Raw genomic sequence first — 25948 nt, forward strand, 5'->3', positions numbered from 1 at the left:
GCTCAGTCGCGCGCAGGGCGGGTGAGGGGAGCGGAGCGGCGTCGCCGTCCCGGCTGTGGCAGCGGCGGGCGAGGCGGGGCAGGGCAGGGGCTGCAGCAGCGAGAGCAATGGCGCTGTCCGTGCCAGTCAACGGGCTGAAGGATGGCGACAAGGAGCCGGTCATCGAGCTCTTCGTCAAGGTACGGCCGAGAGGAGGGGAGGTGCGGCGGGGGGAGACTCGTCCCGTCTGGGCGCCGGAGCGCGCGCGCCGCGACCGTTGGGCGCTCCCCCCGCTTTTCCTCCCGCCGCTTTCCCGCCCGGCGGCTCCGGGTCCCCTCACGGCTCCCTCAGGGAGCGAACCCCGCTCCCCGCCGGGCACAGCGCGGGGAGCCCCTCCGAGCAGCCCCCGAGCACCCCCCGAGCAGCCCGGGGCGGCTCCCGGGCACAAAAGCGGGGCCGAGAGCCGAGGGCGTGTGCCCGGCGCGGCGAGGGGAGTGCGGGAGCCGCGGTGAGTCAGGGCGCGCCGATAGCGCTCGGACCGCGAGCAAAGTCACTTTTCTTTCTTTCTTTCTTTCTTTTTTTTTTGGGAAGGTGGGGGAAAAGTGCGGGTCCGAGTGCTTTTTGCTGGAAGATTCCCCGGGCGGGCGCGGGGCAGCAGCGCTGGCACAATGGATCGCCCTGGCTCGGCTTTGTGTGCCCGCGCAGCAAAGCGGCAAAAACGCACCAAAAGCGCCGGTTACTCCTCGCTCCCCGCACTAAAGTCTGCTGCTTGTGACGGGAAGCCAATATGTAAAGTAACGCCAGGGTTTTTATCCAAACTAGAAGAATGAGCATGTGTTGTACTGCCCTTATCTGGCAAAGATACCATATGGTATCTCCACATGTTTTGCATTCATTTATTGCTGTATGATGCAATATTTTGCATCCTCCGGGGCTCTGGGTGATGCAGCATCTTACTTTTACTTCATATCAAAAGTAACGCCAATTAATCCGTGCAATCTTCTCTTTCTGTGCTTAAACGTCCTTTAATGAAAGCCTCTGCAGAAAAGTATTTAAATGCTTCAGATGAAGTTTCTTCCAATTGCGGTGAGAAAATCAGAGATCTCTTCATCTGGGAACTTGGGAATTGCTTTGTGTAAAAGCAGCGATGACAAACGTGAAAATTTCCAGCTAGAGCTTTGAAAATAAGTTATTGAATATAGATTTTATTTCTTAAATGATACCCTAAAAGTGATGAATTTTTCCTTTTTTCATACTTCTTTATAATAGTATCAAGTGGCAGTAATGGGGCACAGGGAGTGAGCATTGCAGTGGAGAATTCCAGACCTGATTTTAATCAGAATATTTAGGCTTTTAGTGAGGAGGTTAGAACTTACAACTGCAGTAATTAAGTTACAGATTACTTTGAAATATTTATAGCAGCGGATCATTAATATAAGATGCCAATTTATCTTCATCTGTCCTAAAGTTCGTCAGCTGATTTTTCTTATTTTTAAACAAATTGGAGCAGTGATTGATGGCACAATGATTTGGGGGCAGAGGGAGATCAGCTTTGTGGGTGTGTTTAAAGAGAATATTTCATGCATGAGGAGTGGCATAGAAGAAGCTATAAAAATAGTTTTGAGAGATATGTGTTCATTCTGATTAAATCAGAATTGGACCAATAAAACTGTGAGATGATATGCAAGGGGGAAATCAGGGAATTCTCCTGTCCTTTTCAGTTGAAATTTCTTTATTGGCATGGGTGAAGAAGGCTAAATTTGAGGTTATCAGTGAGGATTTTTTCCCTCAAGGAAACCTTTTGCCATTGTTATGGATGACTGCTGCACGCTGAGCATTGTCTGCCCTAAGGATAAAGTTCAGGTTAAAATAAGAAGTTATTCTTGCCTGCCTTCACGATCTTCAGGTAAAAGTTATTTCCTGTAAAAAGGACAAACCCCAGCCCCAGCAGACAGACCCAAAATAGTTCTTTCACCTGGGTGTTGCTGCCTGTCCCACACTTTATTGAAGCTGTTGGGGATTATCAGGACAGTGTTTTTGTGAAGCAAATAAAACGTTGTTTTCTGACTCACTTAGATGCTCACTTCGGAAATTGCTAGCAGAATATGTTTTTTGAAGAGAACCAACAGTGTCTGTCTAGAGAAACACTAAATTTGGATTTTAGCGATTATTTTTTCCACTGTGAATGGGACACTCACAGTTTTTCCACGTGGTTGTGGGTGCAGTCTAGAAAAAAAAAAAAAAATCCGAAGTTACTGTGAGTTTCTCTGCACAGAAAATCACTTTTCAAGCCATGCCTGGGAATCTCCCTGTGCCCTGAGCAGCTCTTCAGGCATAGGTAGTGGGAAAAATTCTGGAAGAAACTCGAGCTCTCAGCCCCACGGCCCAGGGGCGGTGACTGCATGACCTGAGCACAAAGGATTGTAGCAGCCAGAGCCGAGATGAAACAAAGGTAGGGATTAAAGCTTGAGAAACAAACCTGTGAAGCAGGAGAAAGGCTTCTGGCTGCGTGCCCCAACTGCGGGGTTTGAGCCTTATTAAATTGTGATCAGTAAGGAAATAGGATGGGCACGGCCTGGGGAGGAGCACACGCATGGCTGCGCTCCTTTGGGAATTATTCTGTCGGGGTGTTGTCACCAGCAAATTCATGCGTTTTTTTTCCCACAAGACAATGTATCGATGTGCTGTTACTTGTATTTTCTGGGAGAACTCCAGGATCGGGGTACTTAGATAAGAAAATTTGTTACAGTGGGGAATCTGTTTCTCAATGTCACAATGAAAACTTTCAGCACTTTTTTATTCCAGAGCTGGTGGGCTGCCTGTCTTCTCTTAAACCAAGTGTAAATATTTTCTGAGTCTTTTCTCTTGAGAGCTGATTAGGCTAAAACCAGTGGTGTATCTGATTTCATTTTGTTTCCTCGTCTGCTCCATGTTTTATTGAAGAGGGAGGCTTCCATTGTCTAACAGGAATATTTTTATGTGCCCTAGTGGCATTTCAGAGCAGTGAAGGCTGCACTGTCTGTGGTGGATGTGCTCGGAGAAACTTGAGCTCTGGGATTTGAGTGCAGCTCAGACAGGTCATTTGGAATAAATAGCTGAGCTTTAATTGATGGTATGTGGAATTTTATTGTAAATAAAAACCGTGGTGAAGTGACTTGGTCAAATAGACCCAGTCACCTGTGGAAATCACAGGACAGAGTTACAAAACTGCCAGTGCAGTTCCTGTTGGGGGGAGTGTGTGAGGATGGAGCTGCTGAAAGCTCAGCCCTGGCTGTTCTGGGGGGCACCCAGTGATTGCATCCTCTGCTAACAGCGAGGTGAGGAACAGAGGGTCAGCAGGCTCAGTGTTCAAGGGAACAAGCTCCACAAATGAGAGATTCAGAGCTGTGTACCTCTGCTGGCACGGCAAGGCTTGGAGCAGATGGAGAAGCAGTGAGGAAAGTCTCCCCTCTCCTCTGGAGAACGTGTGTGTGCTTGCTAATTAATCAGACCTTGGGTTTCTGGCAGCTCTCAATAAGATGTCATTGCGAAATGGGGCACCTGGGTTGAAAATCAGATAAAGTCTACTCTCTGTTTACCTTGGAATTGTCTGAAATGTGATTGCCCATTTCATGAATACCCCCCTCTGAAGCACTCACAGTGATTGTAGCAGAAGCTTGTCTCCACTTGTATACCTGAACCCAGCAGAGGTTTGCAGGTGAACTCTTTGTCTTCCAGGCTTGGGGTCAGTTTTGTGGCAGGAAGGGGATGTGAGCAGCAGCTCCATGGGCTGGATTTGTGTGGATCCAGCTCTGCCTTTGTCCCACCCTGTGCTCATTCCCTTGGAGTTTTCTCAACCCTTGGAGCTCTGTACATTGGTTTATAGCAAACCATCCTTGAGCTTCTTTGTCATCAATTTTTATTTATTTATTTTTTTTCACCCACAAAGTAGCTGTACAATTTAAAGGCACATCAGTACAAGGAAATAACAGGACTGCAAACATGCAGTGCTGCCTCTCAGAGATAGTCTTGCCAGGGTTATTGCTTGATAATCTTATTAGATAAGTCTCCTCCTTATGCACCAGATCATCCTTGGAGGGTTTGATGTAACCTCAGCAGCTGAGAACCTCCTCAGCCTGCCTTTGATATGTGCTTGGTGCAGACAGCAAAATGTCATGTGAGGGTTATTTCTTGGGAGTGTTGTAAAGGAGTCCTTTGTAAACTGAGGTGTAACAATTTAGTTATATCCTGTGCCCAGTGGGTATCAATCAGGCCTTTTTCTGCTCTGGCCAACAAACTGTAATTCCTTTAAATTCTGCCTGGGAAAGTCCTTGCAGCCACAAAAACATCCTTGGCTTTTTCATTTGAGTCTGGTTGGTGATACAGGATCTGGTGCTCTTGGTACAGAGTTGCTAAAAGTACAGAGATGGTCTCAAGTGTAAATGTTAATATTTTTTTTGCAAATAATTGGTAAGTAAGCTTAAAACCTCCTGGCAATAATTTCCAGAGGGATTACACAGATGAGTTAGCTTTCCTTCAGTCAGGAGTTGCTTCTGAGTAGTGGTTGTATTTCCTGGCATCCCTTCTCCCCTTCCCAGTGATTAACATCCTGACAGCTCTAATTGTCAGGAGAATTCATGTTTCACTGTGCAGATTAAATATATCTTAACACTCAGGCACTTCTCCTTTCCTTTCAGAGGGATCTAAAACCTGTGAATTCCCAAATTTCAGCTCACGGGTAGGGCTGTGTGGCCAGAGCCCTGTGAGTCACTCCCTCCATGGGACACGTGCCATGGACACATTCCTGCAGCACAGACCCTGCCACAAAGCACAGATCTGTCCTCAGTTCTCCCAGCTGCCATTTCTCAGGGTGTGCATTGAGGTTTGGAACAGTCTGTGTGTCAGACAACACTTTGTGGGGCAAACTTTAGGGTCTGACAGAGTCAGGGATAAAGGAAAGCTGAGGATCCTTGTCCTGGTGGTTTGGATGTCAGCCTGTCACTGCTGAGCTCACCAAGCACTGTGAACAGCAGAATTCCTGTGAAAACCTACCAAGACAGTGAGAGCCTGTTTAAAGAGAATTTTGTGAGGACATGAAGATACTTGAGAAGTAACAAAAGAGAGAAATCCTTGCAGCAGTCCAGGGAGGGAGTGGGAGGCCCTGCTGATCTGGCAGTGGGACAGGATGAGCTGCTCCTGATCCCCCTCCCAGGCTGTGACTCATGGCACTGCCTGCTCCTTCTTGGCCATCCTGACCTCATCCTGGCCATGGAAGGACTTCTGGATTCTGTCTGCCTTGCAGTGGGGAGAGCACACTAGTCATGGATTTTTGAAGGCTGACTTGTCCCTTCCAGAAATCTGTATTTGGAAGAATCTAATTGGGGAATTCCTTGAACTCCAAGCTAAACAGTAAGCTGTGTACTCTGGGAAGTGACTGTTGGACTCTAAAGTTTGATTTTTTTTCAAGTGTTCATTAGCTCAAAGAGAAAAAAAAAACACCAAAAAGAAAGCCCTGGACTGTTATTTCTCACCATTTGTGCTCAGATTGTGTTTAAATAAAACATTTCTTGTGATGTGACAAACTCAAGGCCTGCAAGCTTTTTAACAGTTCCTGCATCAACCCCAACTTCTGGCCAGGCTGGACCCACCACTTAAAAATCCACAAGAAGGACTTTTAAGACTGGATAACTGTAGTTGGCAGTAATTGGATTTGTTGCCTTGTTTTGGTAGATGTTCTCTTTTCCCAGTGAACTGAGCAGTGCAGTTCTGTAAAGCCTGAACTGGACAGTGTGGGAGAAAACAAGGTGGTTTTTGTCTGCCAGGGGAGGCACTTGGTTTGTTTAAGACAACAAAATTTAATTAAGGTGGTGGTTGGTTGCAAATTGATGGTTCATGAAAAAAATAGTTTACATCTGTATTTGTTATCCATCTAATTTGATTTTTATCTTCAAAGTTCCTGGTAAATAACCTGTAACAAACAGCTTATTGTCCTAATCAGCTTTGGGTTTTTTCCCCCCTGCATATTCTTCAGTGTGGAATAACATAGTTTTAGGCTTAAAATAGATGCTTGTGATATTAAGTTTGTGTATATTTCAGCAATAAAAACACCCAAACCCAAAATTATGTTGTCTTCATAGGAGTTTAAATAGAGGTTTAACTTCAGGAGCTTTAAATCCTTTATTTAGAATATTTTTTCCCTGAAAGAAAACCCTCAAAACAGTTGATTTTTTAAACTTGCTTTGAGTAGTTTGGGATTTTTAATTCAGATCAAATACATTAGTGACACAATGTGGATTTTTAAGGTGTTTGCTTCTGCTGAAGTGAAAAACATAAAGTGTTAATTACAAACATCTTTGTGTGGGAATTCTCAGAGAGTTCAGACTTATTCCTTCTATTGTTGGCCACACAAAGGGCAAGGAACTTACCCGAGGAAAGGAAATGACTGAGTTCTGCACACACTGCATCTCCATATTAGGAATAAACTAAATATAGGGGAGTAATCCAGGAGTGAAGTCATATCTGTGTGTTTTCCCCAGAGGAGCTAATGGGATCAGGCAGAGCTACTGGACCAGCCTCAGAGGTTTTTTGGCTCTTTTGGAACTTCACTATTTTGGCTGGACTTTGCTGCTCTGTGCTTTGGAGAGCTGCTTTTCTGAAATGAAGGAAATAACTTTTCTACGTGGTTTTATCTAAAAATAAAATCCAAGTGAGCCTAAGGAGATTTCTGTGGTGATTCCTGCATTAGGTGACAAGGTGCTGTGGGACTCAGGAGATCAGGACACAGATCCCAGGGGAGAAACTGGGCTCCCATCCCCCAGGGCAGGGGGGATTCAGCCTTTGGCTTGTGCTGGAGAGAGATTATTCTGAAATAAAACTCCAGCCCCACTTCTGGTCTCACAAAATGTTCCCACCCTAGAGATTCTGAGTGTTCTGAGGTTCAGGACTGCAGTGGTTTGGGGGAGAATTTGGGCAGTTTGTGTTCATTAACACCTCCCTGTGTGGGCAGTGCTGCTCACAGCCCAGGCTGAGCTGAGCTCTGGTTTTTTAGCTGCACATCCTGTGTTTTTGAGCAGCTTTTGAAGCTCCCAGCTGGTGCCTTTTGGGCTGGGATTTTGACCTGAAACTCCTCGGAGTTCTGCAGCTCCTGGGAGGGTTCAGTCCAAGGAGGAGCAGCCCAGGGTGAAGCTGGAGCAGCTCTTGCTTTTTCTCTCTGCTCATCTGCACAGCCCCTCTCTCTAAATGGGATTATAAAATACCACAAGCACAGCTCTGGCTTTTCCTGTCCCACAGCAGTGATGCACAGGCAGAGGTTGGTTTGAAGGGCTCTGAAGTGTCACAGATGCAGATTTGACTCAGTTCTTCCAAGCCCCAGTGACAGAGTTTGCAGCTCTTTCCTCTCACTTTGCTGCTTTGTGATTTGGTGGGGGAGGTTTGGAAATGGGGCTCTTGGGCTCCAGCCAAGGCACACACTGTACTTCAACAAATTTAATAAGCCCAGGGAGAGAGAATCACTGTCATGAACAATTCCTGCTCTAGGTTTATGTGCTGGACACCCAAACTTTGAGGCAGTGTGAAAGAAACCCTCAGTGCTGCAGGGTTAATTCTCTGCTTCCCAGAATATTGCAGTTGTGTCAAGATGTCACCCAGCACCTTTTAATCAGTGTGGCCCCTCTGATCTGTGGGGTTTGTTCAGCAGCAATTCTCTGTTCAAGGTATTGCCACAGCACAGATGCCAGGCTTGTGCCAGTAGTGAATAATTGTGCCATTAGTGAATAATTGGATTTTTCTGTGCCAGGGCAGGAAGTGTCCTGAGTCTGTCCACAATAAACCCAGGGGTTGCTGTTCCTGTCTTTAAACTCATCTCTTCACTGAAGAAAATGGTGATTTGTATTTAAACCAGGTTTGGCACTCTCCATCTGATTCTCCCAAAGGATGAGCATGGAATAATTCCTGTTCTTCAGAGGACTAGAAGCACTTAATTAAATTCTGCTGAATTGTGAATTTACTTCCATACATCATGAGGATCCCACAGCATTTTCCTAAAGCTTTTCAGTGAGAATTGGGCAGTGATGAGCAGGAGTTGCAGGAAAATGTGCAGGATGAATCTGCTAATTATTTTCTTGGGAACAGCATCACAGGGCTAAAAATAGCATCATCCTAAAATGGTCAGTGCCTGTTCCAGTGCAGTGTGACACAGTGGGGGCTTATCAAAGGTAAGGGCTTAAGAGGCAGCTTGGATGGGCTGACAAACATTCCTTTCCCTGCTGAAAGGGCCAGATCTCAAGTAAACACAGGGACCTGAGTTAATTATTTTTTGAAGTATTTTCTTGAGTTTTAAAGGAATTTCAGCTGAAGTGGAACTTGGGTTGGTTAAAATGGGGCCAGGGGTCATGAGAGGCACTGGTAACTCAGGTTGGTTTTGCCCTGGGTGTGTCAATGTCAGCATATAGCAAATATACACTAATTATCTTAGGCTGATTCTCTTATAGAATTCCAGGTGTGAGCACTGACCTGATGCTTTTTGTTTCCCATTTTCCTGTGTTTTTCTCAAAGGAATGGCTATTTAAAGTAGCAGTGACAGCCTTAGTAGTTGAGTAGAGCCAAATTTGGGCAGGGTGTGGTGGTTGTGACTTGAAAGTTTACCTTCACACAGTTACCAAATGAAAAATTCACTTTCTAAAGGCACTTGTGACATCCTGAACCCTCTGCAGGATGTGCTGTTGTTTTTTCTCCCTAATTCCCACCTTTCCTGGTTTTGTTCATGGTGGCAGGGAAGTTCTTTGTGTCAGCCCTGTGTTGAGAAGTTCTGTTTGTGTGTGCTCAGCCTGTGAAGGAAAAGCTTTGCCCTGGGGGTGGTGGCCCCAGCTGTGGCCTGTCCTGGACAGGCAGAGGTGACAGCAGGAAGTGTCCCTGTCACTCAGCCCTCAATTAAATCTGGTTGAACCGGATTTAATCAGGGCCTGACCTGTTCCTCCCCTAAAAACACAAACCACCTCCCTTCTCAAACTGCAGGGCTGGGAGGAGTGAACACCACTGCAGATAAGCTTTTGCAGCCCTTATCACCTTGTCACTTGTTTTGCTGTTTGAATAAGAGGAAAACATCAATATTCATCAATATTGGAGCCACTGGGAGCCTTTAAGGTTGGCAGAGCACCCCGGGGCTCCTGATGCCCAGGGAGCCTTGGGATGGTGAATGGCACAGTGGGAGTGTTTGTTCCATCATTGCTGTCACTCTGCCATGGGTGTGATCCTCTGCTCTTATCTGCAAACTCCCTCAATCAGCACAGGGAATTCTGGCTCTGCTTGGCCAGATAAAGGTCCAAGGATTTGGGCAGATCCAGATCCCTTTTCATGAGTGGGACATCAAACTGTATCCTCTGGTCCTTTATCTCAGCTGCAGGTTTTTCACTTGAATGGCTTTGTTAGCTCACCTTAAACCATTTCCTCTCAAAACAGTAATCCTTAAAGGATTATTATTAATTACTCAGTTTTGGAATGAGCTTACTGCTCATTAAACATGCAAAATTGATTGTTATCTGCTGGTTTGAGGCAATGGCTTTGCCTCATGCTGGGTTGCTCGTGCAGTTTTCTCAGCAGGTTTGGTTTTCACTGTTAAAACTCAAGACATATTTCAAGATTACTGAGTTCAGAATTTGAACACTCTCATTTATTTTCATTTTCCCTCAATCTCTTTATTGGCTGGAACATTATTCTTCTATATTTTGCAGATTTCCCACTTGGAGTGGGGATTTCCTTGGTGCTGCACTCAGATGGCTCCACTGAAAAGTGTTCCATGAGATGCTTCTAAAATGTCTTTATCCCTCTTCATACAAACTTTTTACCACTTCTGGTATTTCAGATCTGGGAGAAATTCTCTTGAAAGTTTTGAGTAAATTAAGAAATGGTCTTCTGGTGTTCTGCTCTTTCTTTTGTTTTATTTTTGCAGGCAGAGACTGAGCTGTATTTCATTGCTTATCAGATGCACTTTGACTCTATTATTTTGACCCAGTTTGGGAAACTTGTAGTGGGTTCCTTTTAACTGGTTAATATTTGAAACAATTTTGCAAAAATCTTTGGGACCAAGGATTTCTAGAATTCTCAGATCTGTGCTGTATAAGAAGAATTTTGTGCCCTTTGAATGTTTCTTTGCTTGTCTGGTTTTTTGTTAGCTTTGCAATAAACTTCAGCACTCCCTTGCTGAGGTAAATCCACACAGGTTCTCCTGTCAGGACTCAGGTTAATTTTTATGCAGCTGTAAAGACAAACATTTCACAATTTAAGTGAATTTTTTTCCCTTTCCTTAGCTTTTTCAGCCACCCAAACAGCTGGTTGATTACTTGTACTCTCTGGGGTTTTGTTTTCTTGGAAAAACAGTTTCATTTGAATGAAATCACTGCTCAGAGGAAGAGAAAGGGAGGAGGTGGCTTCAGACTTGCAGATAAGTCAATTTTGGGGTTTTTTTCCTTTCCAAAGGGGCAGAGCTGCCAGGAGTTTGTGTGATAAACCAGGCTGGGTGCTCAATGAGCAGCTGCTCTGTGTTACTGCCTGCAACTCTCCCATTCTTCTTTAAACTTCCTTTCCTATTTAATGTTTCTTTAAAAATAGCTTTATTTGTTTTCATAGAAGGCTGTGGAGCAGTGCTCTGGTGGGTGTGTGCTCTCCTCTCCCTGGGCCATGTCTTACAGTTAACAAAAGTCCTTTTTGCCACCTCAGAAGTTTTTTGAATTCAGTTCAGTTACAGAGGGTAACACACAAGTGAATAATTCCATGTTTCTTCACTGTGGGAGAGGTGTGGCACTTTTCTTCTGTCTGGTCCTAATCCCTGCAATTGAAAACCTGAAATTCAGTGAAATTAGATATATGGTGAGGTTTTTGAATACATATCCTTCAGTGGGTGAGGGAAGAATTGGAAATTAGCCCTAATTGCAGGCAGTTGGCATTGGTAATATTTCCAGTATTACTGGCAGTAAAGATTTTTAGACTGGTTTTAAAAAGAATTTGAAATAAAACCCCAAAGCTTCTCAGTATAGAATGACTATAACCTTGTTAAATAACAACCTATGCTGAGGTTAGTGCAAAGAAGTCAACATTTAATATTTACTTTACTCTGATGGTGATGAGGATTAGACACCAAAGACATCCTGGAATTTTATGGCCTGAATTAAAGTACAAGGCAATGACAAAGAACAATTATTCTGTGATTAACCCTCTGCAGGACAAATCGTGACAGATTTCAGAATATTCTTGTAATATGGAAAGTTTGGAGTTTACTGCCAGCACAGCTCTGTTCTAGCAGAGAAAATCAGAGCCAGGAGTGGTGATTGTGGGAAGAGAATCCATGGACTGAGGGAGAATCCGGGACTGAGGGAGGATCCGGGACTGAGGGAGGATCCGGGACTGAGGGAGGATCCGGGACTGAGGGAGGATCCGGGACTGAGGGAGGATCCATGGATTGAGGGAGGATCCGGGACTGAGGGAGGATCCATGGATTGAGGGAGGATCCATGGACTGAGGGAGGATCCGGGACTGAGGGAGGATCCGGGACTGAGGGAGGATCCAGGACTGAGGGAGGATTTAGGATTGAGGGAGGATCCGGGACTGAGGGAGGATCCAGGACTGAGGGAGGATTTAGGATTGAGGGAGGATCCGGGATTGAGGGAGGATCCAGGACTGATGGAGGATCCGGGACTGAGGGAGGATCCGGGACTGAGGGAGGATCCGGGACTGAGGGAGGATCCGGGATTGAGGGAGGATCCATGGACTGAGGGAGGATCCATGGATTGAGGGAGGATCCGGGATTGAGGGAGGATCCAGGACTGATGGAGGATCCGGGACTGAGGGAGGATCCGGGACTGAGGGAGGATCCGGGACTGAGGGAGGATCCATGGACTGAGGGAGGATCCGGGACTGAGGGAGGATCCGGGACTGATGGAGGATCCAGGACTGATGGAGGATCCAGGACTGAGGGAGGATCCGGGACTGAGGGAGGATCCATGGACTGAGGGAGGATCCATGGACTGAGGGAGGATCCGGGACTGAGGGAGGATCCGGGACTGAGGGAGGATCCGGGACTGAGGGAGGATCCGGGACTGAGGGAGGATTTAGGATTGAGGGAGGATTTAGGATTGAGGGAGGATCCGGGACTGAGGGAGGATTTAGGACTGAGGGAGGATCCGGGACTGAGGGAGGATCCGGGACTGAGGGAGGATTTAGGATTGAGGGAGGATTTAGGATTGAGGGAGGATCCGGGACTGAGGGAGGATCCATGGACTGAGGGAGGATCCGGGATTGAGGGAGGATCCGGGACTGAGGGAGGATCCGGGACTGATGGAGGATCCAGGATTGAGGGAGGATCCAGGACTGAGGGAGGATTTAGGATTGAGGGAGGATCCAGAGCTGGATTCTGCTGCTGGGGAGGGGCATCAAGCACAGACACAGAATGGGCCTCTGGGCAAACAGTTACAGAGCAGAATTTCTTGGCTCCGGAGCACTGGAGCTGAAGTTTCTTGGCATTCTGAGTGCATTCCTTTTCCAGTATGTGCTCAGAATAACTTGGGACTTTTTGGAGCAGAAATGGGACAAACGTTTGCAGACAGAAAAGTCTGGGCTGTGTTCAGGCTGTTGGGCTTTGGGAGTGCATCAGGGTTTGTTCTTAGCACTGAGTGTTATTGGGCTCTAATCCCTTCTTCTGACTCAAATAATCCAAAGAGCCTGGCTTAAACTGAAGCAGATGCTGTTGCTTGGTTGTTCACTTTGAATGTTGCACTTGTGTTGGGAGAGAAGGAGAGTTTTGGGGTCAGTAAAATCATTTGACCTTTTTTGGTCACTTTGATTTTGGCTTAGGAGGATAGAGCTTTATGCAAGCTACAGGTCAGTGCCATGCCTGAAATTTTCAACAACTTTTTGTGCAGTTCTGTGATTCTAAAGTAGCTCTGGTTTGGATTCCAGTGGGCCAAGTAAAGTTTAGTGGGATGGGGGTACAGAGAGCAGGGATTGGGATCCTCACACAGGTACAGAGTGCAGGATTGGGATTGGGATCCTCACACAGGTACAGAGTGCAGGATTGGGATCCTCACACAGGTACAGAGTGCAGGGATTGGGATCCTCACACAGGTACAGAGTGCAGGATTGGGATTGGGATCCTCACACAGGTACAGAGTGCAGGATTGGGATCCTCACACAGGTACAGAGTGCAGGGATTGGGATTGGGATCCTCACACAGGTACAGAGTGCAGGGATTGGGATCCTCACACAGGTACAGAGTGCAGGGATTGGGATTGGGATCCTCACACAGGTACAGAGTGCAGGGATTGGGATTGGGATCCTCACACAGGTACAGAGTGCAGGGATTGGGATTGGGATCCTCACACAGGTACAGAGTGCAGGGATTGGGATCCTTACACAGGTACAGAGTGCAGGGATTGGGATTGGGATCCTCACACAGGTACAGAGTGCAGGGATTGGATTGGGATCCTCACACAGGTACAGAGTGCAGGATTGGGATCCTCACACAGGTACAGAGTGCAGGGATTGGGATTGGGATCCTCACACAGGTACAGAGTGCAGGATTGGGATTGGGATCCTCACACAGGTACAGAGTGCAGGGATTGGGATGGGATCCTCACACAGGTACAGAGTGCAGGGATTGGGATTGGGATCCTCACACAGGTACAGAGTGCAGGGATTGGGATTGGGATCCTCACACAGGTACAGAGTGCAGGATTGGGATCCTCACACAGGTACAGAGTGCAGGGATTGGGATTGGGATCCTCACACAGGTACAGAGTGCAGGATTGGGATCCTCACACAGGTACAGAGTGCAGGGATTGGGATTGGGATCCTCACACAGGTACAGAGTGCAGGATTGGGATTGGGATCCTCACACAGGTACAGAGTGCAGGGATTGGGATTGGGATCCTCACACAGGTACAGAGAGCAGGGATTGGGATCCTCACACAGGTACAGAGTGCAGGGATTGGGATTGGGATCCTCACACAGGTACAGAGTGCAGGATTGGGATCCTCACACAGGTACAGAGTGCAGGATTGGGATTGGGATCCTCACACAGGTACAGAGTGCAGGGATTGGGATTGGGATCCTCACACAGGTACAGAGTGCAGGGATGGGATTGGGATCCTCACACAGGTACAGAGTGCAGGGATTGGGATTGGGATCCTCACACAGGTACAGAGTGCAGGATTGGGATCCTCACACAGGTACAGAGTGCAGGGATTGGGATCCTCACACAGGTACAGAGTGCAGGGATTGGGATTGGGATCCTCACACAGGTACAGAGAGCAGGGATTGGGATCCTCACACAGGTACAGAGTGCAGGGATTGGGATTGGGATCCTCACACAGGTACAGAGTGCAGGGATTGGGATTGGGATCCTCACACAGGTACAGAGAGCAGGGATTGGGATCCTCACACAGGTACAGAGTGCAGGGATTGGGATTGGGATCCTCACACAGGTACAGAGTGCAGGGATTGGGATTGGGATCCTCACACAGGTACAGAGTGCAGGGATTGGGATTGGGATCCTCACACAGGTACAGAGTGCAGGGATTGGGATTGGGATCCTCACACAGGTACAGAGTGCAGGGCACAGTTCCCACACTGGTTCTATTTCTCCTTTTTCTGGATGTTTTCATGACACATGGCAGAGTTTAATCCATTAAGATAAAGCAGGCAATTTGTGATTTATGGCAGCAGAACAACTTCTTTTCTCTTTCAAGTTCTCATTAATGACACTAATAAAGATTTGAAGAAAACTGACTCTGTATTTACAGCCCTGTCACTCAGGTCTTTGGAAACTCTGACAGGAGGGACACTTGCAGAAATGAGTCCATTTGCTGTAGGAACATTAATTAATTTATAAATCTGCAACAGCTGTTAGAGAGACTCAGCTTTATCTGCAAAGGACTTTACAAAACCCAAAACAGCTTTCTGAATTTAACACAGTTTCACTGAAAAACTTTCTCTTTTCCTGACCTTTGAAAATCCTGCTGTTACTCTTCTTAACTTGCAAAGTCTTTTTGAATTCTCCTCACTATGATGATGAAACAATTGGCCAGACTTTGAGAGTTGCCCCGTTGAAAATCTTTCTTGGAGGGACTCTAATAATAATAATAATAATAATAATCAAAATCCATTGAAACTCATCTAATATAAAATACATGTCAGGATAATCTGACATATTTGGCTGCTTTAAGTACTGAACCAGTTCTCAGTGGACTGAATTTTATAACAAAGGTTTCCAGTGCCTCATTCTAACCCAGTAAAAAGTAAAATTTTCCAGCTCCATGCATCCTTCATTGTCAGTGATGATGAGATGTGTGCTATCCCTGGGGAGCTCACTGCTGCTTTCTATTGGGCCTTTGTTGTTCTAGGACAAAGACTGATTGATAAATTGCCTATCAAAAGTGCCTTTGGGATATTATTTAATTGTCAGTGAAGTCTCTATGTACTCACAGTCATTCTTTCCTCACAACACCTGCAGTACAATCAATTCTCAGTTCCTGGCTGCACTTGGCTCCCTGGAGCACTGCACAGGGAGAGATAGAAGCACTGAGCTGGAAGATGACTCCAATTAATTAGCTATGCCTTGGAGAAGGAAGAAAAAAAGAATAATAAAGAGCAAAGAACAGCATTGACATTGGAGAAGTGCCACTAGCAGGTGTGGCTGCTCAGAAGAGGATGTTCCAAAGATAACTCAAATATTGCTTAGAATTTTTTTTTTTTTAACAGCTACAAGCAGAATTTCCCAACTGTGGCAGTTTGTTGTGCTGTGTGTTTGTAACTGAAGGTGCTGCAGTGTTTGAGAGGTGGCTCAGCCCTCCCACACTGATGTCTGCTCTGTCCTGCAGGCTGGCAGTGATGGGGAGAGCATTGGCAACTGCCCCTTCTCCCAGAGGCTCTTCATGATCCTGTGGCTCAAGGGAGTCGTGTTCAGTGTCACAACAGTGGACCTGAAGAGGTAAGAAACACTGGATTTATTGCAGCAGCAAGAGTTTTCAGCACCCTTGGAACAGAGATTTTATGGCTTACAGGCTGCTTTTCTGAAATTAAATGGCTGAGGCAAGCTGGGTGTAAAAGTGCATTCATTGATGGTTTAACCAAAAATAATGGGTCTGGTAAGTTCTCTTGGATTGTTCAGTGATGTTTTTCTGTAAAACTCACACAAAGTCTTTTATAACCAAATATTGACTCTACTGATTTCACATCAAGATCTCCTGAGTGGGGACAGATGGATATTTTTAATCAAATCTCCAGTGATGGGTAATTGTCACAAACATTGGGCAGCCTCCTCCTTCTCTTAATGTTTTTAAGATAATTTTGATTATTGTACACTGCCCATGAGGTAAATCCAAGTGAAATGGGTAGGAAGAAAATGTAGAATATTCTGCCTTTGTTCAGTGTCAGCCAGATAAATCAAGATGCTGTCACCTAAATTATAACTGCTCCTCTGTGAAATGAGTACCTTGGTGGCTAAAACCAGTGAAAAGTGAATTCAGGAGTCTTCATTTCCTCAGGCTGGACATTCTTGTTTTTTTCTGAAAGTGCTAATTTCAGCAGGAGCCTTGTGTTTGCTTTGGGTGTGAAGTCATGTTTTCCCTGCACTGATGGAAAACTGTTGGTCACAGCTCTGCAGAGAGGGGAGGCTGCCAGTGCCTCCAAACCTGAATTTCAGGAATAAAGCCAACAGAAACAGTGTCTGCACTGAGTCCAGAGGGAAGGAGAAATCACCCTGCTGCACTTAAACCTCTTGGGATTTTTTTTTTTTTTTTGAGGGAGGTGATTTGTTTAGATTTTAAAAATCACTGAAGTTGCTGTTAAAGTGTTAAAGATTTCCATGTGTGGTGAGGAGCAGAAAGCAGCTTTTGTCAGCTCTGGGTGCATTTGGAGCTGCTCAAAGAGCTTTTCTGGCCAGGCTGGGATTTCCCTGCAAATATTGGTGCTGCCAGCCTCATAAAACAAATATGTCACATCTTCCACCAAGCCCTGCCTGTGGTTTGTGCAAAGCCAGGAGCAAAACTTGTGCTTGTTGCAATTTGGGATTTCCTTTTCCTTTTATGATGGGGCTCTTTAACCTATTGCAGTTACTGGGGTGGGCAGGAGGAGAAGGTGGACAGAGATATTTTAGGTTTGGAAGGTTTTTTATTGCTGAACCAGTGTAGATATCATTAAAATGCCAAATATTCCTGATGAATTGGCTTTATTTTGTGTCCCCTTGGCAACTTGGAGTTAATTGCATGGGGGAATGGGATGTAGGACTTAACTTTTAGCTTATAAATTGCTTGCAGATGTTTAAAGTTGACCTTCCTTACACAAGGAAAGCTTTCTTTCAGTTTTTTTTTTTTTTTTTTTTTTTTTTTTTGTTTTTTTTTTTTTTTTTCTGTTGAGGAGGGGTAAACACAAAATAAGTGCAGAATTAAAGATCTGCAGGGGAATAGGTCAAATAAATCACCTTTGTGTAGTGCACTGAAGGGGTTCTCTGGGAAAGGAAACAAAGGAGCACTGAAGCTAATTCAGGTTGGGACAGATTTTGATACAAACTTAATTCCTTTTAGATTTTAGGTGTCCATAAATACAACTTGAACACTGTGGATTGATCCAGTGGCAGAGCAGTGCAGCTTGCAGATCATCACATCCAGCCAAGTGCTCACCAGGAAATGTTTGATATCCCATGGGGCTGTTTCCCCTTGTTATCACCACCAGAATGATAATAGATGTTAGGTGGGGCCTTAATATTGCCACAAGAAACTGCTTTTATGAGCACATTATTCCATCCCACCATCTCTGCTCTTTGCTCCTGTGAGACACAAACTCCAAAAGCAGAGCAGGAGTTGTTTGAAACAACTGCATTGATTTTGTTGCCAAAAGCAGAAAAAAAAGGCTTTTCTTGCCTCAGCCTCATAAGGTCAGTGCTGCAGAGCAGCAAGGCCAGCTCTGTCTGTCTGTCAGGCTGGAAAGGTCATGGTTGGGTACAAAAGTTCACAATGAGGGACTTGGGACACAGGAAAATCTCAGGCTGCTTTGGGGAGTTCTGCCCTGCAGAGCTGCACAACAAAGGCACATTCTGCAGTTCTCACTCTGCTCTCAACACACAAAATATGCACATAGGCAAGGGAGGAGGGCAGTCCCACCCTCTGCAGGGAATCAGGCATTTCTTCCTCTCTTTTGGGCACACAGAGCTTTCATTCTTCCCTTCTGGGCAGCAGCATCTCAGTGCTCAGAGCTCTGCCTTCTTCTGGGGGCTGCAGTGCACAAACCATTTGTTGGGCTTGGAGCAGCACTCAGGGCCAGCTTGCCTTCAGCTGAGTGCTGAAATCCTGTTTGAAGCATCTCATTTGCAGCTTTTGCAGTTCCTTTGACAGGCAAAGCTAAAATAATGATAGGAAATATTAAAATGAAATATTTAAGACCACCCAGAGGTAAATCCACTGCTGAGGAAATGGGGTTTTAGTGCTGACTTTTCCCCATGTTACAGTTCAGATCCTCATTGCAGTATTTGTGTAATTTATAAAAATGTATTACATTTGGGGGCTGGAGTTTGCTCCACAAGAAATCATTTGCATGCTAATTACTATTCTGGTTTGTGGCAAAGCCATGAGGTGTTTACACCTTAGTTCTGGGGGTAGGGATGGCCAGATAATTAATGTGGCCCTGCCTCCAAAACCCCTGGTAAACTTTGGGGTAAGCACAAACCATGTTGGAATTATTTGGAGTGGTTACAAAAGGCTTTTTGTTTGGGTTTGGTTTGTTTTTTCAGCTCTCCAGCTTTATCTCTGAAGTAGAACTTGACTGTAACATTAATTGCTTTCTTGTTTGACTGTTAAGGGAATTTGTACTCTGAGCCTTTTGAGGCTGTTCCTGTGTGTTTGTGCTCCAAGGGCTGGTTCAGAATCTGCTGGCAGCAGCAGCACACTGCAAATCAAACCCTGAGTTATGTTTGGGCCTGAGCTGGGGGATTTTAATCTCTGCTTGCTTTCTCTTGAAAGATCCAGGTGGTCTGACTGCATGAATCAAGTGCTCTGAGATGCACTCTGGTTCTTTGGAAAACTTTTTTGCTTGGTTCTTTGGAATAAAGTGTTTCTGAATTAAAGCTTGCCTTTGATAGTGTCCCTGCAGATCCAGTGGTCTTGCCCCTGTTTGTTTTTAAAATAACATTCCTTTTGAGGAATTTTATCTGGCCAACATGGGGAACTGGAAGGGAGCCACGATGACTTCCTGTAATTGTTGGGAGTTCCAAAGCTGTATTTAAATGAAGTGTTAAGCTACTTAAAGCATTACCCGATGGCAGACCTGAAATCCTAAAAGTGAGAGAGTGCTGGCAACTCTTAGTGAGAAATAACAAAATTGAGAAGAGTTCAATTCCTGTATTCATGGCTTACAGCAGGGTGTGGAATATTCTAAAGTATGAAAATCACTTTTCTCATTCAGTCTTACAAGTGAGCACACCTTGGCTCTATAAAAGGGACAGTGTGAAATTCTCCAGGGGTTCTTAATGGAAAACAAGATAGACTTGTAAGCTCAGTGCAGAGTCCAGCTGCTCTGCAGGACTGGCCCTGTGCTCTCACCACTTTAGTTTCCCTGTCTGGAGCATTTCTGGAGCTGCAGTTGCAGTTTCCAGTAAATCCAGTTCCTGCATGCCTGGAGCTGCTCAGGAACGTGGCCACAATGGACAAGGCTCAGTCCCACTCAGGCTTCTGCTCCAGCCAAGGGGCCAGCAGGAGCTGGTGGCCAGGCTGCTCTACTGAGGGAAATGTTAGTTAGAAATAGTCAGAAATGGCTGAGTAGTTCAGCTTTTTGCTGTTTCTCTCTAAGCCTGGGATTCCTCTCCCAGGTGTGCTGCTCTTGTTTGTAAATACTTTTTTTCACTGGAGGAAACTGAAGTTTCATTTTAACCACGATGTTCAAACATCTGTCAGCCTGCCTGGAACCAAACTCTGGGCACACAATAAATGGTTTATACACTGGGCTGGCTCAGAGTTGGTGCTTTGCAGAGCAGCTCTGTGTCAGGGGGGAGGATTAGCACAGATTATGCTATATATAAACTGTTCTGTAGGGCTGGGGAGAGAGGGAGAGGTGGATGTAGACATCACCCTCTTTGAGTCAACATGGTATTGATTTGAGAATAAACACAGCCAGAGGTAGGAGGAGATTGGTTTTCACTGTTTTAAATTAATTGTTAGCAGGTTTATTCAAAATGTTTAGTTGTAAACTCACTTTTAGAAAGAAAACTGGTGGTGTCTATTTAAAACTGAGGATGTCAAAACCTCAGCAGTGCTTTTGTGGTTGTAGCAATGAAATTTTGTCCCCTGCTTACACTTCATGGGTTTGCATCTCACCCCAGGAAACCAGCAGACCTTCAGAATCTGGCTCCAGGCACTCACCCACCCTTCATCACATACAATGGGGAAGTGAGAACAGATGTGAACAAGATTGAAGAGTTCCTGGAAGATGTTCTGGCCCCACCCAAGTAAGTGTTAAATTGATAATTTGTCACCTCAGATAGGCACAGTTCTCACAGGGGATTTCTGCCCTAATTAAGATGTTCTTCAGCATCAATAAACTGAAGTCATGGAAGATGGTTCTTGCTGGTCACACCTTCCTCCCTTCAGCTGCTTTCTCTTTAAGATTAGTTTTTAATTATCCCTGTATACCCCAGTCATCCTTTCTGCACTTTCAAACCCTTCCTTTTGGTGACAGGCACATTTGTGTCCAAATAATGCAAATGGAGATGAGTCTGCTGTACAAAACCCAGTCCTAAACTAAGTGAGAATGTGTTTTAAAGTGTTTAAACTTTCTCCAGACTTTTGGCTTTCTGCTCTTCAGCTGGCAGGCAGACCCAGACACTGCCTTTAACAGACTGAACTGTTTTGTCTTTTCAGCATGGCAAAACTTCAGACTTTTGTTAAAAATGTGCACTCCACAATTCTCTGATGATAATTGAAATGGAAAACCCTGAATTTTGCTTACAGATGTGTGGATTAAGGGAGCTCTGGGCTGCCTCAGACACTCTGCTTGTACCAAAAGTCTGCTTCAGAGAGCAGGAATGAGCTTTGGTGTCCCTCTGGGCAGTGCTGGGTTTAAAAACCTTAATGTGTGACACTAAATGTCAGAAGCAACTATGGAAAAGGATAAATTAGTATCAAAGTGCCATTTTGTGCTAGTTAATAGATAGTGAGCACCATTCTGCTAAATGTGCTGTAGATCTGCTCCTTGCTGCTTTTCAGGTACCTGAAACTCTCACCAAAGCATCCAGAATCCAACACTGCTGGGATGGATATATTTGCCAAATTCTCTGCATTTATCAAGAACTCTAGACCAGAAGCTAATGAAGGTGGGTCACTCCTGCTTTCCCTGTCTTGTGTTTCAGAGCAGCTCTGTGGGAAGTGCCTCCCTGACAGATTCAGCTGCATGTTGGTGGACACTTGAGAGTCTCATGAATTAAAATCTTATTTAAATTTAATGTCAAAGATTTGAAAGAGAACTTCAGTTCAACCAGAATTTCAGTGGGGTGTACATGGATTGTGAATATCCCTGGAATTGGATCTTCTCTGTGCAACAGCCTCTCAAAACTCTTGAATGAAGGAAAAATATTTCAACATCCAGAAGCAAATTTCAGGCAGAGTTTGTGTCATGCCCCAATGGTTGAATTTTTGTGCATCTGTTGCTCTCATTTCACCTCTCTAAGACTGAGGGCTCCCATCAGAGTTCTGTGTTTACTTTGTGTCACTTCCACTAAAGGATTAAAACCTTTCAGTGTGAGGGAAAACAGATTTCACATGAGGGATCAATAAGTGGTAAAGAACTCACAGCTGGGACTTTAAATATTTCAATACAAATCAATTTTGTCCTCCAAGGACTTAGAGGGAAAACCAAACTTAAGGAATCAGGATTCCTTTGTGCTACATTTCTAAGGGAGAGATGCAAAATATTTGTAAACAGTTGGGAAATAAAGGGGGATTTTATGGGATGTGCTGCCCTCTGCTGCTGCATTCCACACCCTGCTGTGCTCCAGCACCAGCCTGGCTGCTCTGGGTTTGGTCAGGGCTGTTTGCTGAGCATGTGACATTAAACAGATTATGTTTAAATGTATATAAACCCCAGCATAGCTTAATTCTAATCAGTTTAAGCCAGTTAGGCACAGTCTTAAGAAACTGACATAAGCCACTTTTTAAACCAAAAATAAACCCTTGTGGGCAGTCTTACAGTATTTTAAATTAGTGCAAACTCTTGTATCAGCCAGCTTTTAAATAACCTGCATATGTGGGATATTTAAAGAGATTCTGGTCCAGTTTCAGTGTTCTGGTGAGCACAGGGGCAGCTCCAGCAGTGCTGTGGCCACAAAAACTGGCCAAGGGTTACAAATCCTTCAGAGTTTGTGGGTAGCACAGGGATGTGGGGTTTGTATTTCAGATCTGGTAGCAGTCTCAGTTGAATGTTTATTTTGCACTCATCCCTTCCTGTGCAGCCTTAGAACGTGGCCTGTTGAAAACCCTGCAGAAGCTGGATGAGTACCTGAACTCCCCTCTCCCTGATGAGATTGATGAGAACAGCCTGGAGGATGTCACAGTCTCCACCAGAAAGTTCCTGGATGGCAACGAGATGACCTTGGCTGACTGCAACCTGCTGCCCAAACTGCACATTGTCAAGGTAAAACCCTGGCCTTCCAAGGGAAAATGCAGGAGGAAATGTTTATGGCTTGTGGCATTGCTGAGGCCAGCTAATTTCAGCTGTCTGTGACTGCACTGGGTGAGGTTTGAGTCACAAGGGCTCTGGGCAGTGCTGTGGGCAGGTTGGGCAGCACAGGGTTTGATTTCCCTGCACTGACCCTGTGGTCTCAGGGAGCTGCAGAGCTCCCAAGGTGAAGATCAGGGGAGCAGCAATGGCTGGAGTGGGTGTCTGCTCATTTCTATAGAGAAAACTGCTCCAGAACAGTCAATGGCACAGTGGGAAATAAAGGGATTGTATAAAAAAAAACCAAGTTGGAATTTTGGAAGAGGCAGCCTGGGGTATAACCACAGGAGTGCAGGTGTGCCCACATCAGTGGGGTTGGCTGCTCTCCCTGCTGCAGTGATGTGTGATCTGTGCCAGCTCTGGACTGCAGATGGAGCCACAGGCTCAGTTTCTGCTGCCTGCACAGTTCCCTGGCTGAGGACAAACCCCAAAGGGAGCAAGGCAGGAGGAGCAGCCCTCAGGAACAACCTCTGGAAACATCCAAATAGGAAGGAAAACTTCACAAGAGAGTGACCAGGGCTGAAAAAGTGTTTGAAGTTCAGGATATAAATTCATAAAGCAATTCTTTCCTTCCAGGTGGTGGCCAAAAAATACCGTAACTTTGAGATCCCCAAGGAGATGACAGGGATCTGGAGATACCTGACAAATGCTTACAGCAGGGATGAGTTCACCAACACCTGTCCTGGAGACAAGGAGATTGAAATAGCTTACAGTGATGTAGCCAAGAGACTCACCAAGTAACCAGCACTTGCAGAGGATGCATCCTGCATTTCCCATAACAATGCTTCTAACAGACTGCTCTCCTCTATCCCATAGCCATGTGCATGAACTCAGTTACTCCAGGCACGCTGGATAGACCAGGTACAGTCATGACCTAAAGTTTCAGACTCTGATTATTTTGATTTTTCCTCACCTCCTCTCCCAGCCTCCCACTGTGATCAATGCAGTCGTGTTCCTGTGGCACTGGGGTGACTCTGGATTCTTGTGTCAAGGGTTGTCTTGCCCCCCTGCTGCTTTTCTCTGTAAACATTTGGTCCATGATTTGTCCAGGAATTGGTTTAGGGTCCTGTCTCACTGTATGGTACACGGAATATTTATGTATTTTGGAATTTATTGCTTTTCCAGATGATCTGTGACACATTGAACTGTACCTGCTTGTCTATCCTATTTACATAGAGAAGGGAACTTAGTATCCAAAAGAGCCATTTGCAAAATATTTGGCAACGTTTTGTTGGTTTGTTTTGTTGTATTATTGTTTTTAAACTCTTGGATTTGAAGTCACTGTAGTGGTTGAGAATGGACTCAATGTGAACCTTGGATTTGAATGAGCTCAGCATCAGGGAAGTTGGAATCCAGGCTTGAGAGCTGGGGCAGGAAGCTCAAAGCTCAGAGTTGATGTTTATTGTGTCTTCAAGAGCTTGAGGAGATTTAAACACCTGCATTGTCTGAATTTTGAGTTGCAGCAAACAAATAATTGTCAGGATTTCCCATCAGGAAACAGCAGAGTTGGAAGCTGCCCTCTGCTCACCTTAAGAATTGCAAGTGGCTTTCTTTTTGGTAGTTAAGAGCCTTTGTTTTGTATAGGTCTTTTTTGGTGATTTTTACTTAAAAATCTGTTCTGTCCTAGCCCAAATTTATGGAACCTGTAGTGTCCTAACTCTGGAATAGCAGTGCAATGATGAGTGATGCAAAATGGACTGAGAGCCATGAAATGGGAACCTTTTCATGCCCTTTCTTCCCTGAAGAAAGCTAAAGTGACCTTTAAAAAGAACATTTGCCTTAAATGATAGTAGGGTTTTGGTTTTTTTTTTCCTGAAAGGATATCTGGGAATTCTGTAAAGAAATGGTGGAATCCAGTCCTTCCCATTGAATATTGATCCCAGTTGTTTCTGTGCACCTGGACTGCAGTTTTGCATACTCATAATCATTGCACTACTATACTTAAAATCTTTTTACAGCAACACTGAGGAATAGCACTACAATTTTTTTTTAAAAGCAATTTTCAAATGTTTCTAAACCAGGGAATAGTTTTCTTGTTTAAAGTTAATGGTTTTGATGCATGAAACAAACTGCTAGTTTATTTTTAAAAGACCATCATAAACAACTCCAAAGAATGCTAGACTTATATGCCTATTTTTTTGTAAAGATACTTTTATATTTAACTGATTTTAGAAGCTGGAAAGTGCTATTCCTGCTAGGTTGTTCTTGGAATATTTAACATTCTGCAATAACGTGGAAATGCTCACATAAACACTTTTATACACTAAAATTTTTTTTTTTTTTTTTTTTTTTTTTTTTGGTAAGCACTGGCTTTCTGAAAAGCAGCCTGACTTTTCTAAGCATCCTGCTTTTGCTCCTTTATGTACCCATGGAGTTAGTTGCACATAGAAGAGGAAGAGAAGCAGATCCATATTTGTGTACCTGGCTTTGTGGTGCCTTGCCTTGCCTTCCCAGAGCTAGAATTCCAGGATAAAGGCACTTAGCAATCACATCTCTCTCAAAGGCAACTCTCTCACATACACTTAATCCCTGTTCTGATTTCTTACAGGAATGTTTAAACAGAGAGAAAATCCTGATTAGCAGAACCTTAACTGTAGCCCTTTAATAATTCCTGTGTTCTAATGTCACCTTCCCCTCCTGAATAAAGAATCCAGCCATAAGAATCCTCTGCAGGGCTTCAGTCTCTACTGTAATGTGACATCTAGAAAAAGGAAAATGAATTTTTATTCAGAAAACAGCATTTTTAATGACACATAGGGTGAAAAACCCCCAAACCCCCTCCTTGGGTGGTGCTCTTGGCCATGGCAGAGTTCCCAGAGCTGGGCACAGCTTTGGTGAGTTTTTAACTCTCCTTTCAAACCCAGATCAGGCTTTCAAACCCAGATCAAGCTGGGCACAGCTTTGGTGAGTTTTTAACTCTCCTTTCAAACCCAGATCAAGCTGGGCAGAGCTTTGGTGAGTTTTTAACTCTCCTTTCAAACCCAGATCAGGCTTTCAAACCCAGATCAGGCTGGGCACAGCTTTGGTGAGTTTTTAGCTCTCCTTTCAAACCCAGATCAGGCTGGGCACAGCTTTGGTGAGTTTTTAGCTCTCCTTTCAAACCCAGATCAGGCTGGGCACAGCTTTGGTGAGTTTTTAACTCTCCTTTCAAACCCAGATCAAGCTGGGCACAGCTTTGGTGAGTTTTTAACTCTCCTTTCAAACCCAGATCAAGCTGGGCAGAGCTTTGGTGAGTTTTTAACTC

General features: G+C 44.9%; 1 protein-coding gene across 1 annotated transcript; it reads left to right on the forward strand.

Moving 5' to 3' along the window:
* CLIC4 (chloride intracellular channel 4) lies at positions 1–24808 on the forward strand. The gene is made up of 6 exons (XM_079325619.1): positions 1–179; positions 15825–15934; positions 20315–20440; positions 21198–21304; positions 22439–22620; positions 23281–24808. Exons 1-6 carry the CDS (start codon positions 108–110, stop codon positions 23443–23445), a joined length of 762 nt encoding a protein of 253 aa, XP_079181745.1. The 5' UTR covers positions 1–107; the 3' UTR covers positions 23446–24808.
* Positions 24809–25948: the final 1140 nt, after the last annotated feature.

Source organism: Erithacus rubecula (assembly GCF_903797595.1).
Source record: "Erithacus rubecula genome assembly, chromosome: 23".
Lineage (NCBI taxonomy): Eukaryota > Metazoa > Chordata > Aves > Passeriformes > Muscicapidae > Erithacus > Erithacus rubecula.